The sequence below is a fragment of the Phocoena sinus genome, chromosome 1 (assembly GCF_008692025.1).
Source record: "Phocoena sinus isolate mPhoSin1 chromosome 1, mPhoSin1.pri, whole genome shotgun sequence".
Classification (NCBI taxonomy): domain Eukaryota; kingdom Metazoa; phylum Chordata; class Mammalia; order Artiodactyla; family Phocoenidae; genus Phocoena; species Phocoena sinus.
Genome location: NC_045763.1, coordinates 63,375,058 through 63,394,626, shown reverse-complemented (window position 1 = coordinate 63,394,626; position 19,569 = coordinate 63,375,058). Strand labels below are relative to the sequence as shown.

At 38.1% G+C, this 19,569-nt stretch overlaps 1 protein-coding gene across 1 annotated transcript; it reads left to right on the top strand.

Moving 5' to 3' along the window:
• The first annotated feature begins 18,444 nt into the window (after positions 1–18,444).
• LOC116764955 (bisphosphoglycerate mutase-like) lies at positions 18,445–19,305 on the top strand. The gene has a single exon (XM_032653999.1). It carries the CDS (start codon positions 18,526–18,528, stop codon positions 19,303–19,305), a length of 780 nt encoding a protein of 259 aa, XP_032509890.1. The 5' UTR covers positions 18,445–18,525.
• Positions 19,306–19,569: the final 264 nt, after the last annotated feature.

Here is a 19,569-nt window from a genome sequence, read left to right as displayed (position 1 = left end):
AAGAAAGTATGTTCAAAAGTAACAGAGAAGAATGAAACAGGCTATTAAAGCATATAATCAAGATTCATACATGTGAACTGTGGCTACAGGACAAGGCCAGAACTTCACTATGGGAAAGTGTCTCTTCACTAGTCTTCCAAAGAAGGAATTATCAGTGGACAAGAGCTAGCCAAAACATATAATAAAGAAAGTCTGAATTTGACACATCCATATACTCTGACATCTACCAAAATTGCTGTTGACCTAGAAGGAACAACAGCCAAGGGAGGGGTATTAGTTTCCTATAGCTGCTGTAACAAAATACCACAAACATAGTGGCTTAAAACAACACAGCTTTATTGTCTTCCTTTTTTATAGTTCAGAAGTCCACAATGAGTCTAACTATGCTAAAATCAAAGTGTTGGAAGGGCTACATTCTTATTTGGAGGCTCTAGGGGAGAATCCATTTTTGTGCCTTTCCAGCTTCTAGAGTCTAACTGCATTCCATTGTTCATGCCCCCCTTCTGCTATCTTCAAAGCCGAGAATGGCTGGTCCTGCCTTTATCACATTTACTCTGATATTCTCCATAGTCACATATCTCTCTGAACACCTCTTCTTATTACACTGGACCCACCTGGATAATATAGGATTAACTCTCAAAAGTCAGTTGATTAGCATCTTAATTCCACCTGCAATCTTAATTCCGCTTTGGCATGTAACATAACATAATCATAGGTTTCAGGGATTATTAGGCTGTAGACAACTTTGGGGGAGGAGAGGACACTTTATTCTGCTGACAGTCACCAGCAAAGCCCATTAATAATTCCCAGGAAATAAAAATAGGATCTGGGTAATAAAGCCTGACCTTCTTTTTTCCTTTGTGCTTCATCTAGTTTTACTTGCTTGTAGGGTACAGAGGCCTTACACCCAGCACTTCAGACCAGAGTTCCTAATGCAAAACCATTGTGCCTGACACCTTAGCTCTGCAGGCTGTGTGCAAAGACACTGTGCTGCCACTGTGATCTGGAGTGCTGTGAGCAACACAACTGCACAGACCTGTCAGAACTCTGCCCCCTCCCTGCTGACAAGAACTCAATAAAGCAGCCCTGCCCACGGCCTTTGGAGTACCCTGTAGGAATTCCTTGAGCATTTAGCTGTCACCCGGCAGGAAGTCTGAAAACTCTTCCCTTTCAGCCGGAAGGAGGAAAGAGAACACCCTGGCCTCAGACAGCTGTGCCACCCCCTAATGAACCAAGTTGATCAGGAACTAACGTGGCCAAGCTACTCTGGACTGGAGGCCGTCCCATCTAACTTCCTGTGGGATATTCTAACAGAGGAGAGACTAACTGTCTCAAGCACGGGCTGTTACAAATTCAAGGGGGACTCCCAGCTATATCTTTTGGTCTTTCGAGGAATCCATTAAGAGTTTGTTGCTAGTTCCAAATTTCCTGAAATAGAAATCTTATTTGGGTCTTCTCCAATCTACACAAAGGAAGCATTAGACAAAGCCTGAAAATAGGGCTTCAATAGAGATCTAGGAGGCCATGTGTGGCTAGTTAATGAACATGGGCAATATTCCTTTCCCCAAACTGCAGCTTGTCAAGCCATCAGGGAGGCTCATCAAGGAACTCACTACAGGAGGGAAGCCCTATGTACTTGGTTAGTTGAGGTCATGGTAACTCCTGACATAAAAAGTATAATCAGTCGGATTTAACCACCCCAACACCAGACCCCTCAGAAGTCACTAGATAAGGCCCATTCCGACCAGAGGGACATATCCTGGCCAAGACTGGCAGATTGAATTTCCTGTCCTTTCGAGAGTACTGGGCAATTTCAGGTATCCCTTGGTGCTAGTAGACACGTTTTCTAGGTGGATAGAAGCATTCCCTGCTAGAACTAAGACAGCAGCTGAAGTGGTTAAGGTTTTACTAAAGATAATAATCTGCAGGTTTGGGCTCCCAGGATCCCTACAAAGTAATAATGATCCAGCATTTGTGTCTCAAGTGACGAAGGGAATGAGTGCCCTGGACAAGAAATGAACCTTGCACTCCGCCTGGAGACCCCAGTTGTCAGGGAAAGTAGAGAGATCCAATCAGGCCTTGAAATAGGCCTTAGTCAAGGTATGTCAGGAAACTCAAGAAAATTGGATAAAGTTGCTTCCGTTGCCTTGCTCCACATGAATTTAGCCCCAAGAGGTAAGTTAAAGTTACATGCATTTGAACGCAGGTATGGTAGATCCACTCCCCATGCCCAAGACAAGGGGCACCTTAACCCCCTTGAAATGGAACAACTCAAGTATGCCCTCGAGATAGGAGAAACCTTGAAAGCTCTCACTGAATATGGTAACCAGGTGCTGTCTGCATCCACTAACCTGGCCCTTCATCCCTTCCAGCCAGAAGACTGGGTGAACCTAAAAACCTGGAAAATCAGCAAGCCCAGAAGGTCAGCTCACTCCTAAGTGGAATGGGCCCCACTTGGTAATCCTAATTGTGCCCTGAAATTGCAGGGATCACTCTGCAGGCACATCACACTCAAGTGAAGAGGGCTCCTGAGCCGCAACCTCCAGAGAGACAACCTGAGGCAACAGACCCCCTTGACTACTCCTGTGAACCCCTCTCTGACCTGAAGCTTCTCTGCTGGAAAAGAACAAAAGTATCACCAAGGAGATTCAGGCCGCGGCAGTGAGCCTCAACTTCAGGGCACACTTTTGCCTACAAAAGACCTAGATACCTTCATTTTCAGGAAAAATTTGACATGTGACCATTATTCTCTTCTAATATTTGCACCATTCATTTTAAATCGTCTGGTACGCTTTGTCTCCAAAACGTTAGACACGTGGTTGTTGCTCAGGGCAAACAGGGCTAAGGTCTGGGGACAATCGAACACATCTATAGGCAGCTGGGAAGTACCGCTCCTCAACCTGGGTTATGACGATGCCTCAAATCAGCAGAACTGCGTCCCTCAGTGCCTCTCAAGAATGAGGAACAGGACAAATAACAGAAGGCTTTGTCACAGGCAAAGCCCATTAATTATGCTCTGGGAAATATAGAATCTGGGTAATAAAATATTTTTTAATAAAATAAAAAAGTCTAACCTTTTTTTTTCCTTTTCCTTTGTACTTCGTCTAGTTTCACTTGCTCTTAGGGTGCCAAGTGCAGAGGCCTTGTACCCGGCACTTCAGACCAGAGTTCCCAGTGCGAAGTGGCTGCACAGGATACTTCAGCTCCACGGGGCCTGCTCCCAAGTGCTGGGCACACACTGTGATTCAAGATGGCGGTGGCGGGCCGTGTGCAGAGGTGCTGCGTCAGACACTGCAATCAGGAGTAAGTGCTGGGAGCAGAAGCAGCAGCAACACAGCTGTGCCAGACTCGCAAGAACTCCGCCCCCCTCCCCACTGACAAGATCCTTATAAAACAGCCCGGCTGAGGGCCTTTCAGGGAGATCTTGTACTCTGGAGCACTAGCCCAAAACTCTCCATTCTTTGATCAAAGAATAAAGCCTTCCTTTGCTTCTGAACCAAACTCAGTCTCCTTCTACAGGCTCAAATGACACTGGGTAGGAGAACTCTTGTAACACAACCACAGGAAGACTGTCCATATTGGGGGAGATTTGTGTGTCTACAGATAAGACCAACTAGAAATGTCCCTTCCTGTTTGAAGAGATATATATATAATGTCCTTAGGAGAGGCGTGAGCTAAAGCACCTTTGTGATCCAGGGAGGCTTAGAAAAAAGAAGGCTCTTAAGATTATATAATCAGTATTGAGTTTTGCTGTGATAAACTAATATGTAAATATCCTTTTGATATGCTGAGTTTGCCAAGGTATAAAGACTTACACAGGCTTCCGTATTTTTACCCTAATATATTATTAAACTTGATGTCAGTATTCTATAATACAATTTAGTAAAAGAGCCAAAACAGGTAAGTAAATAATAATGCTACAATACAAGCTATTTCTAAAAATGCGAAAATGCTAAAGTGTTCTGGAGCATTTAAACGGTAAGATTCTACTTGATTGGTAGGCTCAGTATCATTAAGGAGCATTTTAAAGGTGTAGTTCTAAGTAATTTTGTGTCATTTTTGATTAGTTCAGTCAATTAAGGATTGAGAGTCAGCCTGCTTTAGTGGAAAGAGCAGAGACTTTGACGTGTTGAGAAACCCTTGAGAATTGAAACCCCAGCTGTTCTAGTTTTACCTGATCTCTAGCAAGTCTTAACTCCTTCCCCAAGCCTAAATTCACCTTATATAAAATCAGAAAAATGATATGTAATCCCCAGGATTTTTTTCGAGATTAGATTAGAGACAGAGTGTCTAAAGCATCTAGAATACCTCTTGCTATAAAATAGATTCCCACTGAGTAGTAACTATTATTTTAAGCTGCAATCTAAACCCCACTGTACTGGATTTTTAGTCCAACACCTTGAAAATATGTATGCCTTTCACAGGCACTTATTATCTTCTCTATGAATTTTTATTTTTTAGATTACATATGTCCATCATTTCACTGGAAACGTGTTTTCAAATCAAAGTATGGTTCTAGATATAAAATCTCACAAAGCACCTGATTCTTTTGAGAAGTATATTGATTTAAGGTTAGATTGTATTCTTGTACTTAAGAAGTAAAAGTATTCATAGTTAAAGCAAAACCATTAGAGTACATGAGACTTTGACATATTTAACCAGTACAATAATATCAAACATAGTAGGTGATTACATGTCTATGAAATAATTTTAAAATGTAAAAATAAAATAAATGAAGAGAAAGTGAAAATAAATTCTAATAGAGCTAGAAGTGGCATGATGGCCAGGTGCCAAGTTTCAGTAGGGTAGCTGTCTTTGGATCCTCAATGCTTCTTAGAGCCTGGAATATCTCAGATGCTTAAACCTAAGTTTATGGAATTGAAGTTAGTGTTTTCATCATGTTCATTACCTCATCTTATTTTTGCATTGGTATTAATTGGTGCCTAACTAACATTTGTGGAAATTGTAACTAAACTGAATCAAATTTGATAGTTATATTTAACTTCTGGCCTTTAAACTCCTTTCAGTTTCCTGATTCTGATTCATTATTACCCTTTTACCTTTGATTTCTAGTATATGTGTTTCATTAGTACACCTGAAACCCTATGTGGAATTAGACTAATTCCCTCAAACAAATTAACTTTCAGGTAGTATTCTTTCAGGTAAAGCTTAATTTCCATATCATCTCTGTTAAATAATAGCATTGCAAAATTAATAATATTTTATGGTTTCATGCATCTTTTGTGTTCTAATAAGGGGACATATTTTCTGTAGGCATGAGTATCCTGTTTGTCTCTGATACAAAGGAACCAGGAAATAAGTTTTAATGGCTTGGTCACTACCACTCATAGTAGGCTGTATTATCACCTCTGTGACTTTCACAGTCCTCTTGGACACACTCATGGGTGAAGTGTATGTACAATCCTCTCAGCATTTCAGGATCTGAAGAGACTACATGAGCAAATAATCACTTTCTGCAGTGTAGTACAATTTATGTAGATTATGGACATTTTCTAATTTTCTGTTTTCAAGCTCTGATTTTTATCCTTTTTGTCTCTCATCCACTTTGTTATGCTCCTTTGCAGCTTCGAACCATGTAATATCTAATTTGTGAAGCAGAGAAAACAGGTGGCCTATTTTGTGGCTTTGGAGTCAGGTCTGGTGAGAAAGAGGGAAGCCTAACAACTGCTGTGGAAGGAGACTTGGATTAGGAGAAACCAGTTCAGACAAGAAATGTATGTGCAAAGCAGTCATTAAGCAGGTGTCTAAAACTGTCTTCCCATTAAGAGATAGTTTGTTCTTATTTGCAATGTATATAAGCATGTATTGTCAAGGGAGTCACGTTTCAAAGCAATTAAGTCTTTGAATTAGTATTCATTTATTTGTTCATTCACTCAACAAATATATATCTAGTACCTACTGTATGCTAGTCACTGTTCTAACACCTGGGAATACCACACAAACTTACACAAAACAAAAATATCTGTATCAGTGAAGCTTTTACTCCAGTGCAAGGAGCAGAAAACAAATATACCAGTAATGATAAAGGTTACAAAGCAGAATTAGAGGATGGAATCTGTGGCTACCATTTTAGATACAGTGGTCAGAGAAGTTCACTGCCTTTCATATATGACTGGGAAGCAAGGTCTAAATCTAGTCTTCTACTTTCCAACGTATACTGATATAATTTTTATTAATAATTCTTAAAGAGTTTTTGAAAAGTGCTAATGTCACTCCCCTTATTATGTATTAGCTTTCTGGGGACACTCACCATTCCCTATCAGGTTTTGTAGACAGCCTGGTATAAAGTATTCTATTTTCCCAGTAGTCCATAGAGTTTGCAATTCAGTGGCTGGCTAACCATGGAGAAGATGGTAGGGACAGTGTTCCTGGGAGGAAAGAGATGGAAAGGTGAAAATAACTCAGGACTAATTTGACAAGGACTTTAAACTAGGGAAAGAGACCTGGTCTTTTAGTGCACCTTAATCCCTTATATGTTGCTATGCATTCCCTTCCTCTGCCTTTCAGAAATCCTGTCGTAAAATGAGAAAATCCAATCATTGAAACAGACCTATGGTCTTCTTGGTTTTCAGTGTCTTAGAGATGTGGGACTGAAGAAAAAGAGCATTTTTATCAGGTGCATTGGGTCTGTTTGTAGTCTTTTGTTTTTTGGGTTTTTTTTTTTTGGTACACGGGCCTCTCACTGTTGTGGCCTCTCCCATTGAGGAGCACAGGCTCCGGATGCGCAGGCTCAGTGGCCATGGCTCACGGGCCCAGCCGCTCCGCAGCATGTGGGATCTTCCCGGACCGGGGCACGAACCCGTGTCCCCTGCATCGGCAGGCGGACTCTCAACCATTGTGCCACCAGGGAAGACCAGTTTGTGGTCTTATAATTCCAGACTGGGACTGGAACTCATATTCTAATAGAGATGTTATTATGCAAGCTACTGAGAGTGGGTAATAATATTTGCCCACTTTTAAATTTATCCTCATAATTTTATATAATTTTATATATTCTAGAATACACACACACACACACACACACACACACACAAACACACATTCTCTTTGGGTACCCAAGAGTTAAAAAAAAAAAAATAGTGAAGACTAACTTGGAAAACTACTTTAAACCACCATACGTCATATTCTTTATATGGTGAAAAGGAATACCAAATTCCAAACAAATGACTTAACAATGCAGAGAATCCCACCTATTAAGTTGGAAACTGCTTTAGAGTGAATCTTCTGAATAGAATTCTACTAAGCTCTTTAAGAATGTTGTGAGACTTAATTACCCACAAAGCTCGCAAAAGTACAATATCATTCTGTACAGAAGGAAGAAATGAGAAAATGACTTAATAATTCCCCCCATACAAGTTAAAATGATAGGCTATCGTATAGCTGCTCCCTTACTTTTTTTCCCTTCTAAAATTTGTTTAAAACTGTGATCTTAGGGATAAAATATCTCATAAAAAGTTTAATATCATGAGTTATTTTGTAGAAAGGAAATTAATTCACATATATTACCAAATGAAAGTCCCAAATGGTAAAGCTCTTTCTGGAAAAGGTTATTTGTAATGACCAAATTCGTCACTGTTTGGAATCTTGTAAAGGTCACAATAGGAAGTTTTCACTTGTTTTAAATAAAATTCTATACTTTAAAAATAAATATGCTTTTCTTCCATTTCATAGAAATATCAACACTATTTGTACTATAATTTACTTTTTGAGCTTCTGACATTTACCCAGCTGACTGTCTTTGGAGAACAATCTCTTGACTGAGAAACACTCTAGGTAAGAAAACTGTCAATTACAAAGTGCTTTTTGATGCATTGCAAAGTGCTGGAACTCTTCAAATTTGAAAAACGACCTTGTTAAATACTTTTGTATCTACTACCTCTACCTTAAATTTTAAACAGCCTTTGTATAAATGCAGAGTAATGTAACTAACAAAGATATCATCTTTGATAGTCAACAAAAAGAAAAATTCTGTTACAAACCTAATAGTAGAGTATTTCTAAGTTCACAAAATGTTGAATCAGATTTCAAATATTTTGAAAACCTCGGTATTATAGGGTTATCCTATTATCTTGAGGGAAATATACTTTCTTCATAAGATGAATCATTGAAATCATGAATTGAAATAGTATGATTGTTTACATATATAATTTGAATTAATAGTGAAATTGATATTATTTTTAATGACAGAACAAGACTGAACATATAAATTATTGTTTTGTGCTTTTGTATTTATTTTGAATTTTTTTTTTTTTTTTTTTTTTTTGGTACGCGGGGCTCTCACTGTTGTGGCCTCTCCCGTTGGGGAGCACAGGCTCCGGACGCGCAGGCTCAGAGGCCATGGCTCACGGGCCCAACCGCTCCACGGCATGTGGGATCTTCCCGGACCAGGGCATGAACCCGTGTCCCCTGCATCGGCAGGCAGACTCTCAACCGCTGCACCACCAGGGAAGCCCTGAAAATATTTTAGTACATATACTATATCAAGTCTCCAAAAGTAAAGTAAATATTTGCCAAGAGTAATTCAAAGTAATAGTTAAAAAGAAAAAAGAAGCTAATGTACACAAATTGTTTGTCAAAGATGAATGGTTTTACTAATGTAATTGGCAATATTGTAAATTATATATTTACAAATGTATGGTATAACACACAAATCTAATTAATGCATTTAGTATCATATACATTCATCAAATTTTTATTGTATCATAAATTTGTACCTCCAGTGTAATATTTTCAAAATATTATATATTTTATAATTAAACTCATAACTTTTGCTAGAAAAGAATTTCCTTTCTCAGTGAAATTCAGTGTAAGCTCTGAAATGAATAATATATAAATATTTTTATATTGACACAACAATCCTCTCCAAAGAAAAGAAACAACAATTAAATTCTTCTAATTATGGCTAAAGCTGAATTTAAAGAGTTACTTGGATTTAACCAAATAAGAATTTATGTCTTAAAATGTGTATCTTTCAAGACTTTTATGTTTTGTTTTGGGATAAAATAAAATATTATTCAATATATTTCATTTTTATAGAGCTGAGATAAATAAGATTTTTCTGGATGTCCATGTCCAAGAGAGTAAATATATCATAAGTTTTGTGGTATAATAAATGCTAATATTGCAGAGATTTTGATGAAGATATATCTATGTCATCTATATCTATCTATCTATATTAATACCTGTTAGGATATATGGGAGATATAGAAAAAGGTATATATATATAACCCATACAAACGTGTATTTGTGTATTCCAGAGAGACTGAATGCATTATGATCAGGTATTTTATAGTCAAATAAATGTTTCACTTCAACTCTATGATAGTTCCTGAAATACATGTGTTACTTCAGAGCATATTTTAAATATGATTTTATAAGTCACTATTGGCTTATATAATGAATGCAGATATTCATTTATATCTTCATTAATGTATTCATTCAAAAATATTATGTTAGGTTTTAAACTCTGGGTTATAATTTCAAATAGGACAACTGTTCTGTCCTCTAGGAGGTCATAATCTCATTGTGGCAAGCAAGTAAACAGGCAATTTAGATACAGTATAAGAGGTGATATAAAGAAGATAAAGTTAGAGGAGTATATCAGAGAGGCAGCTGTGGGGTTTAAAGGAAGCTTCCAAGAATGTATGATGTAAGTCAGAAAGAGAAAAACAAATACCATATGCTAACACATATATATGGAATCTAAAAAAAAAAAAAAAAAAATGATTCTGAAGAACCAAGAGGCAGGATAGGAATAAAGATGCAGACATAGAGAATGGACTTGAGGACACAGCGAAGGGGAAGGGGAAGTTGGGACAAAGTGAGAGAGTGTCATGGACATATATACACTACCAAATGTAAAATAGATAGCTAGTGGGAAGCAGCCATATAGCACAGGGAGATCAGCTCAGTGCTTTGTTACCACCTACAGGGGTGGGATAGGGAGGGTGGGAGGGAGATGCAAGAGGGAGGAGATATGGGGATATATGTATATGTATAGCTGATTCACTTTGTTATAAAGCCGAAACTAACACACCATTGTAAAGTAATTATACTCTAATAAAGATGTTAAAAAAAAAAGAATGTATGACTTCTAAACTAGATAGTAGGGGATTGGCAGGAATGGGCAAAGCAGATGGTATTTGGTATTGAAGTAGGCAAAAGTGGTGTTGACATGCAACATTAATAGTTTTGCAATGAAAAGACAGGTCAAACACAAACAGGTATGGCATTTGCACATTTGCAATTCCCTCATTTCCAGAATATTCCTTATTAACAGCTAACCACCAAGTCTAAAATTTTCATCTAAATAGCAATTGACTTTAGGCAAAAATTTCCATGTCTAGACTGCCATGATTTCTGCAGACTCCTGAATTGGCTTGTTGGTTTCTCTTTGAACAAGTGAAACTTTTCTTAGCTCATTTTGTGTTTCACTTGCTGATTCCAGTGAAGAAATTTTCAACTACAATAAGATACTAAAATTTTAAAAAATTCAGATTGTGATTTAAATAACACAAATTCTCAAAATCAAGATATTGCTTTGTAAGGGGGACTACATTTTGGTACCATTGCCAGTTGCAATTTGAAAACCAGAATTTCTCTTTCTTTGGGCCTATATATATAATATATTGCTATACATAATTCTATATATTGCATACTGTTTCAGAGCACATGATTACTGAAGTCAGATACCTGTCATGTGTTTCAATGTTGTGATGTTTCCTTTCATCTGTTTGTTCTTCCTTGTTATTTCCCTGAACTTTTGCTAGCATAGAGGGCATCCTTATTAGAATGTTCATCAAAGAGAGGTTTCAACACTGCCTGTGTTAATAAAATCATCAAGCATTCCTTTATAGGCATGACAGGGAGAGTGCTCATCTATCATGAGTGTTTCATTAAGTGGCACAAAGCCAGAAGCTCTAGGAACAATGCCAGATTTTTTTTTTTTTTAAATAAGTTTTCGGTAGCATAGAGTTCCCCTCATTTCAAGATCTATGCAATATATGGAGTTACTTGCTTCTGTATCCTCATAGGGCACCTTGCCACACAATATACAGGAACTTTGATTAGGATTTTTTGTATCTCTGCTCTGAAAGGATAAAATAACTCAGAAAAATATTCTGTATCCTGTCCCAGTCATCCAAAAATGTACAAAGACAAAAAGAATCCCCGAAGATCCAGTTAAACACATTTTACAAGGTACTTTATGTGAATTCATCTTTTTTCTATTACAATTTCATTTTTAAGCAAATGTTCACAGGCATTTTTTGTAAAATTAACCAACCAAAGAGGTTAGTGCTGACCAGTTTCATCAAAATCTCTTTTGAATTATATCAGGAAACCTATTCAAATATCTATGTACCACCTAATGGTAGAGCTACCTGAGTTGCACAGTAAGAATACTATTTTGAAACAGATAAAGCAAATTGCCTGTCTCCCTTCTCTTAGGAGTGATGTTAAACACATCTATAACACTTTAGAGAATGCCTTTGGGCTGAAATGAATCAAATGTGTCCTTCACCAGTCACTGATGGAAAAATCGACCATAGTGGACCGTCAGGTGATGCCCACAGTAATTTCCCCATTAAGTTTACCTTAAGTAACAAGATTGCCTCTCCCTGATACTGCATGTTGCACATTGTTTTGGATGTACTCTGGAAGTAGCAATCCTTTTGTTCTGGAGACAAATCCTCAACCTAGGGGTATCCTGATAGAAAGCTGGTATTTGAGTGGTAGTCCTTCCATTGACAGAGCAGCTGCCAGCACACTCTGGGACAAAAGCTTTGTTCTTGACAAATGGGCAAAGCAGATGGTAGTTGGTACTGAAGTAGGCAAAAGTGGTGTTGACATGCAACATTAATAGTTTTGGACATATTAATAAATGTCACAAATATCTACTACGGGTAGGCTTGGAAAGTTGCCAGTAACAAGTGTTTCATTTGCCTATGGAGTCAGTAATTAGCCGGGGCAGCATCAAGTTATTTCTGTCCCCACTCAACACCAATCTCTGTTTCTACCACCAGTGCTAAAATTCTCTATGAAGCTTCCAAGTTAGAAATCAGACTAATGCTTTTGTCTTAGTCTTTGACATTTACACTGCCAGATTAGGAAGGAGATATCAACAAGGTGGCTGGGTGGGCGTGATCCTTGAAACCAAAGATTCCAATAAACAAAATACTCCATATGCCATTTATCATAGGAATGAGTAAAAGACAAAGAAGGAGAGGAGCTGAGTTTCAATTTTGGTTCATGCAATTAACTTAAATTTGTGTAATATAGTCAGTGATTTAGAGTGCATGCATTTAATCATATATTGTAATAAATTGTAATAATTCGTCATTCTCACCATTCTGTAATTAAAGTTTTTAGCTTTCTCTTCAGACAGTTTTCAGAATTGAGATTTCTTTGTTTATTAATTCAATTAGCAACTAAGTATTGAGTCTCTACTGTTTATCTATGCGTGATCCACTCCTCAGGGATGGGGCCCATGTGTCTTTAATCTCTGTGTCTGTAGCTCCAACCTAAGGGACTGGCACATCACACCAGATAGATAAGTATTTGGCAAGTGAATTTGGTATGCCAAGGGCCAGCAGATACTAAATTAAAGAAAATTTAGTCCTCAAAATATATACATTTTTGCCACAAGTCAGACAAGCAAATTGATGCTTATAGTTATAAAGTCTTGTGACTGAGGTTTACTGCAAAGTGTTCTGGTGTCCTAAAAGAAACTGGAGCATCAGGAGTTGGCATCCTGAAGGAGGTGATATTTTAACTGTATTATATTTAGTTTAAATTGGAAAATGCTTTGAAAAATAAGCAGGAATTAGGTGAAGAAAGGGAGAGGCTTTCTCCTGTAGTACAAACACCCTATGAATGACCAGAGAAAGGAACAATATAAAGCATTTGGGAAATGTAGGCAGTTCCATTGCCTGGAGGGAGAGGTTTTGTGTGTGTGTGTGTGTGTGTGTGTGTGTGTGTGTGTGTGTTTCTATAAATGGCTTTAACTAAAGCTGGAATGAGAGATAGGTTCTATCTGGATCATGAAGGTCCAGGGTTTTTAATTGAAGACATTGGACTTACTTTTGAATGCTAGGGGAGAAATCAAAGAACTTGAACAAAGAAAAAGACGCAATCTGCTTAGCATGTAGAAAGACCATTCTGCTTGCAAGGAGGAGTAGAGCTTAGATATAGCCAGACTGCAGGCGGAAAGACCAGTCAGGAGATTGTTACTTTATAATTAGATAAGAAGTAAAGTGCTTTCAGGCCATCATTCATTTTAATTGTTTAATATAATTTCATTGATGTTTGTATTAAAATATTTATTACAGAATCAAACTGGCAAATATTTTAGAATTTCCTGGAACCCCATCCTGTGATAATAAGTTCCTTTTTAATTAGTAGAAATCAACGTTCATTTTTGTTTAATAAAAAGGCAATATTATATTTTCAAACTTTAATTAGAAATAGTGATTAATATAGAATGTACAATTTGGATATTAGATATCCTGGACTAGGTAAAACTTGTAAACTTAACCAGAGCCCTGCCATACTTCTGAATTTTCTTCCAGAGCAAATGTAAAGTGTTTCTTTCAAATTTCTCTCATCAGTGACATTAATTAGTGATTAGTGGTTATTGCTTGTGGTTTTTGCATCTCCTCTATTAATAGGAGATCACAAACTAATGATTACTTCAAAATGTGCTAAAATGAATCACCCTTAAAAAATAACATTTTTGTTACTGTTTTATGCATATTGCTCTCAAAAACAAGATGTGAGGTAAGCCAGGAAAATGAATAATGTTATATTGAGCTTTTATAACCATTTACTTCCTAGGGAGTAGGACAAATATATTCATCAAAACCACACTCCAAAAGTGTGACAGTACTAGCTATTTCATTCAAAGAACTTGGAGTTTAACATAATGTAAAATGTAAATGATTAGTCGATTCATGTCAGTCTGAAAGGGACAACAAAGTGACATTTCAATTTAAACAGAAACGGCTGCAACCAACCTTAATCAGATGTTCTAATAAATGAGCTGAAGGACATTATTGCAAACTTCTTAATCCAAAAGAAAACCAATTGCCATGGCTCTTGTTCAAATACCACACAAAACAGTATGGAAATAATCATGAACAGAGTTGAATTGAATATCAATATGTTGCTCTGAGTTACAGATTCTACTCTATTTTTGTTTTCTTTCAAATAGCATTCAATCATTCAAATGTATATAAATACATATTATATATATATCATATATAAATATATTTGAATATATATGATATATATCACTTAATATATGATATATATATATCACTTAATACAATACAATAACTACTTGTAGAACCCTTACTAAGGGCAAGGTGTATAGTATATTTTGATGAGTGACGTATACTGAAAGAGGAATTCATCATGTATTCATTTATTCATTGACCAAATATTTATTTATTTATTTATTTATTTATTTATTTATTTATTTATTTTTGGTACACGGCCCTCTCACTGTTGTGGCCTCTCCCGTTGCAGAGCACAGGCTCTGGACGCGCAGGCTCAGCGGCCATGGCTCACGGGCCCAGCCGCTCCGCAACATGTGGAATCTTCCCGGACTGGGGCACGAACCTGTGTCCCCTGCATCGGCAGGCGGACTCTCAACCACTGCACCACCAGGGAAGCCTGGACCAAATATTTATTGAACTACTATTTTCTATTAGGTTCTGTTCTAGAGAGTGGGGATTTATTTTCAAGAAAAAAATGACCATGTAACTGCCCTTGGGAAGGAAGACAGATATTAATCTAATAATCTCACTATCAGAGAAAAATTGATAATTCTTCTAAGTGGTGTGAAGGAGAGATATACCATATGTAAGTGAGGGGGTCTTCTAGTCAGAAAGGTCAGGACAATCTTCCTTGACAAAGTTCTATTTTAGTTGAAATTTGAAGGATGAGTTGTACTTAAGTTAAAGGGAGAAGAGGAGAGCATCTAGGAAAAAAGAAATAGCATGTGTAAATTACTAGTAATTGGAGAAATTATGGTGATCACTATGAACCAAAATGAGGCCTGAATGATTGAAGTGAAGAAAGCCTAGTGTGGGAAGATCCCAAAGGGAAAGGATTGAAGAATTTTAATCAGGAGTGGAGAATTTGGAGGAGAGGGTCTCGAAAGACAATTTCAGATTCTGATTTTTTAAATCTCTCTCTAGCTACGGTGTGGAAAATAGACTGGCTAAGACTCAGAGTAGTAGATCTAGCCCAGGTGAGAAATCTGAGGCAGAGATGAGCATTGATGGTGATTACCCCTCTGAGTGTGGTTGAGATTTCCTGTGAAGAGAATATTAAGTGAGAGAGGAGAAGGTTTTGGATTGAACCTTGAGGAACTCTAAATCTAATGGCTAGGTAAAGGAGGGTGAGACGACCAACGAGACAGGGAAGGAGCAGCCAGAGGGTTACGAGAAAACTAGGAGAAATCATGTCATGGAAATGAAGGGAAGGAAAGTGTTTTAAGACAGTGGTTAATTGGCTCAAATACTACAAAGATATGAAATAAGTACTTTAAACATATCCATTATCTTTATCAACATGAAATCATTAGTCACACTGGTGAAAATTACTTCATGGAATCATGATGATTGAAGGCATGTTAGCCTGAGTAGGGCAGTGAGTTGGAAGAAAAGAAATCACGACCTTTGGTATAGTTCACTATCTGACCTTCTGGCTATAAAGGAAAGAAGAGAGATAAGCCTGTAACTGGAGAGGAAGGAAAGGGAGAATAAAGCTTGGATTTGGATTTTTCTTTGTTTGTTTAACTAATTAAATAAATTTGACTATGTTTAAGATCTCTGGGGCAATGAGAAGAAGTTGAATGTATGAGAGAAAGGATAGAATTATCGGAGAAGGATAAATTACTTGTGACTATAGGAGTAGATGGGATGTACAGCCAGGTGGGGAGATTTTCTTCAGACTGGCACACGAACAATTCTTTACTAGTAAAATGGGATGCATGTAGGTGGATCAGGGAGACTGTCTGGTGGCTTCTATTTTTTTTTTCCACAGAGCAGAATAAGGCACAGGGAAGATGTATTGATTCATTCAAAGTTGGGCTTAAAATAAAGAAATAAGCTCTAGGGGGTATGAATAATATTAAGAGTGCCATGAAGTTCAAGTTAAAAAAGAGAAAGGAGAGTTGTAAAGATTGATGCAAAGTAGAGGGGTCAGGAAAAGGATGAAAGGAAGTGACTATATTGCTGAATAGTTGTAGTGAGAGTATGTGAATAAGTACTCTGAAAGGAGAAAGATAACAAGAAGCTTACAGTTTGTAAACAGAAATTTGTCCTAAGAAATAAGGCAATACTTCCAGAGTTCAAGGAAGGAAAAAAATCTGCAAAAGTTAGTGCAGCACTTATGGAGTTGAAAGATTAGACATATGGTACTTTATTTTTTTTTTTTAATTTTAATTTATTTTTTTATACAGCAGGTTCTTATTAGTTATCTATTTTATACATATTAGTGTATATATGTCAATCCCAATATCCTAATTCATCCCACCACCACCCCCAGCGCCGATTTCTCCCCTTGGTGTCCATATGTTTGTTCTCTACATCTGTGTCTCTATTTCTGCCTTGCAAACTGGTTCATCTGTACCATTTTTCTAGATTCCACATATATGCGTTAATATATGATATTAGTTTTTCTCTTTCTGACTTACTTCATTCTGTATGACAGTCTCTAGGTCCATCCACAACTCTACAAATGACCCAATTTCATTCTTTTTATGGCTGGGTAATATTCCATTGTATATATGTACAACATCTTCTTTATCCATTTGTCTGTCAGTGGGCATTTAGGTTGCTTCCATGACCTGGCTATTGTAAATAGTGCTACAATGAACATTGGGGTGCATGTGTCTTTTTGAATTATGGTTTTCTCTGGGTATATGCCCAGGAGTGGGATCGCTGGGTCATATGGTAATTCTATTTTTAGTTTTTTAAGGAACCTCCATCCTGCTCTCCATAATGGCTGTATCAGTTTACATTCCCACCTACAGTGAAAGAGGGTTCCCTTTTCTCCACACCCTCTCCAGCACTAATTGTTTGTAGACTTTCTGATGATGCCCATTCTAGCTGGTGTGAGATGATACCTCATTGTAGTTTTGATTTGCACTTCTCTAATAATTAGTGATGTTGAGCAGCTTTTCATGTGCCTCTTAGCCATCTGTATGTCTTCTTTGGAGAAATGTCTATTTAGGTCTTCTGCCCACTTTCTGATTGGGTTGTTTGTGTTTTTTTAATACTGAGCTGCATGAGCTGTTTATATATTTTGAAGATTAGTCCTTTTGGACAAATGGTACTTTAATAGGTGGCAATAATGCTTGAGATAAGGGTTAGGGTGAGTTATTGGAGGTCAGGAAAATTCCAGTGAAGGGAGGCCCAGGAATGAAGGAACAATGATATATTTTCATATAGAATGATGATCGGTTCAATTTAGCTAAAGCAGAGGACATACGAAGGAAGCAGTAAAATAAAGTTTGGAAGGTAGGTTGAGATGCAGATTGGGGAGGGCTTTCAAAAAAGCTAGGAAGTCAATGTAAATATTTCATTATAAAAGCTCCCATTGGGGCTTCCCTGGTGGCGCAGTGGTTGAGAGTCCGCCTGCCGATGCAGGGGACACGGGTTCGTGCCCCTGTCCGGGAGGATCCCACGTGCCACGGAGCGGCTGGGCCCGTGGGCCATGGCCGCTGGGCCTGCGCGTCGGGAGCCTGTGCTCTGCAACAGAAGAGGCCACAATGGTGAGAGGCCCACGTACCGCAAAATAAAAATAAATAAATTAATTAATTAATTTAAAAAAAAGCTTCCATTGTAGAAAGCAAAGGCAGCAGAGATTTCCAAACATATGTGAACAACAAGTAGATCAAAACTAAAATGTATCTAGCCAGATATTTTCTGGATTAAAAATGGCCATCTGCGGGTCTGCCAATGAAAATATGATCAAGTGCCACAATAAAAATATCAACACAGCTACATTTTGCTTCATTAAACACTGAGATCATTGACAAGTGAACCAAAATATTGGCCTTTTCCATATGGCATGTTGTGTAATTTATGAAGCAAAAATCTGAAATTTGATCTTTAATGTAAAATCATACATATGAGGCATCTTCTAGTTTTAATAATTTTTGTTATAAATCACAGAATCAGGGGCTGCTTTTGAAATAGAAAACTGATGTCTTCAAAGTAAATTTAACCATGGATATTCTAAAAGTCCTGGATCAGTGATTCTATTTCTCCTTTTCACATCTAGAAGATACTGAAAATATTTTTGTTAGGACCTGCCCCTTCTGGCTCCTGGGCTAGAAAAGAGAGTTGATGCCAGCCGCAGTGAGGAGTCCTGGGAGGCACTGGCTGCTCAGTGCTTCCAAGGAGTGCCTGCCGCTGGTGGCCTTTTTGCAGATGTATTGCTGTCCCTGAACACTGGCCCATTGGAAAGCACTAGAGAAGTTCAGCCATCAGTATGTCCAAGTACAAACTGATTATGTTAAGACATGGAGAGGGTGCTTGGGATAAAGAGAACCGTTTTTGTAGCTGGGTGGATCAAAAACTTAACAGTGAAAGAATGGAAGAAGCTCAGAACTGTGGGCAGCAACTCAAAGCGCTAAACTTTGAGTTTGGTCCTGTGTTCACATCCATCCTGAACCGGTCCATCCTCACAGCCTGGCTGATCCTGGAAGAGCTGGGGCAGGAGCGGGTTTCTGTGGAAAGCTCCTGGCATTTCGATGAGTGTCACTATGGAGCCTTGATCGGTCTCAACAGGGAGCAAATTGTTTTGAATCATGGCAAGGAACAAGTGAGGCTGTGGAGAAAGAGCTACAATGTGACCCCACCACCCATAGAGGAGTCCCATCCTTACTACCATGAAATCTACAACGACTGGAGGTACAAAGTGTGCGCCATTCCTTTGGATCAGCTGCCACGATCCGAGAGCTTAAAGGATGTTCTGGAGAGACTCCTTCCTTATTGGAACGAAAGGATTGCTCCTGAAGTATTAAGTGGTAAAACCATTCTGATGTCTGCTCATGGAAATAGCAGCCAGGCACTCCTGAAACATCTGGAAGGTATCTCAGATGAAGACATTATCAACATTACTTGTCCTACTGGAGTCCCCATTCTCCTGGAACTGGATGAGAACCTGCATGCTGTTGGACCTCACCAGTTCCTGGGCAACCAAGAGGCTATCCAAGCAGCCATTAAGAAAGTAGAGGATCAAGGAAAAGTGGAATGCAATGACAAATAAAATCTTTCCCACGTGCTGGCTAGGAATAGCTGCAGAAGGAGTGACATGCAGTATGTTATAGGTGCTGATCTCCCTCCCCCTCCCCCCCCCCCACTGATTTTTCCAGATCTAGGCTGTGGGGTGGAGTTTGCATAAGTAACTAGGTAAGCTTTGTTGGCTCAGATAAAGGCTTTAGGATGCCTTGAGTACTAATGTCATAAGCCTTATGCTTTAGCCCCTGCCGGCCCATTTGAATTAGTCACTAAGTTAGTCACCAGTGGGGCT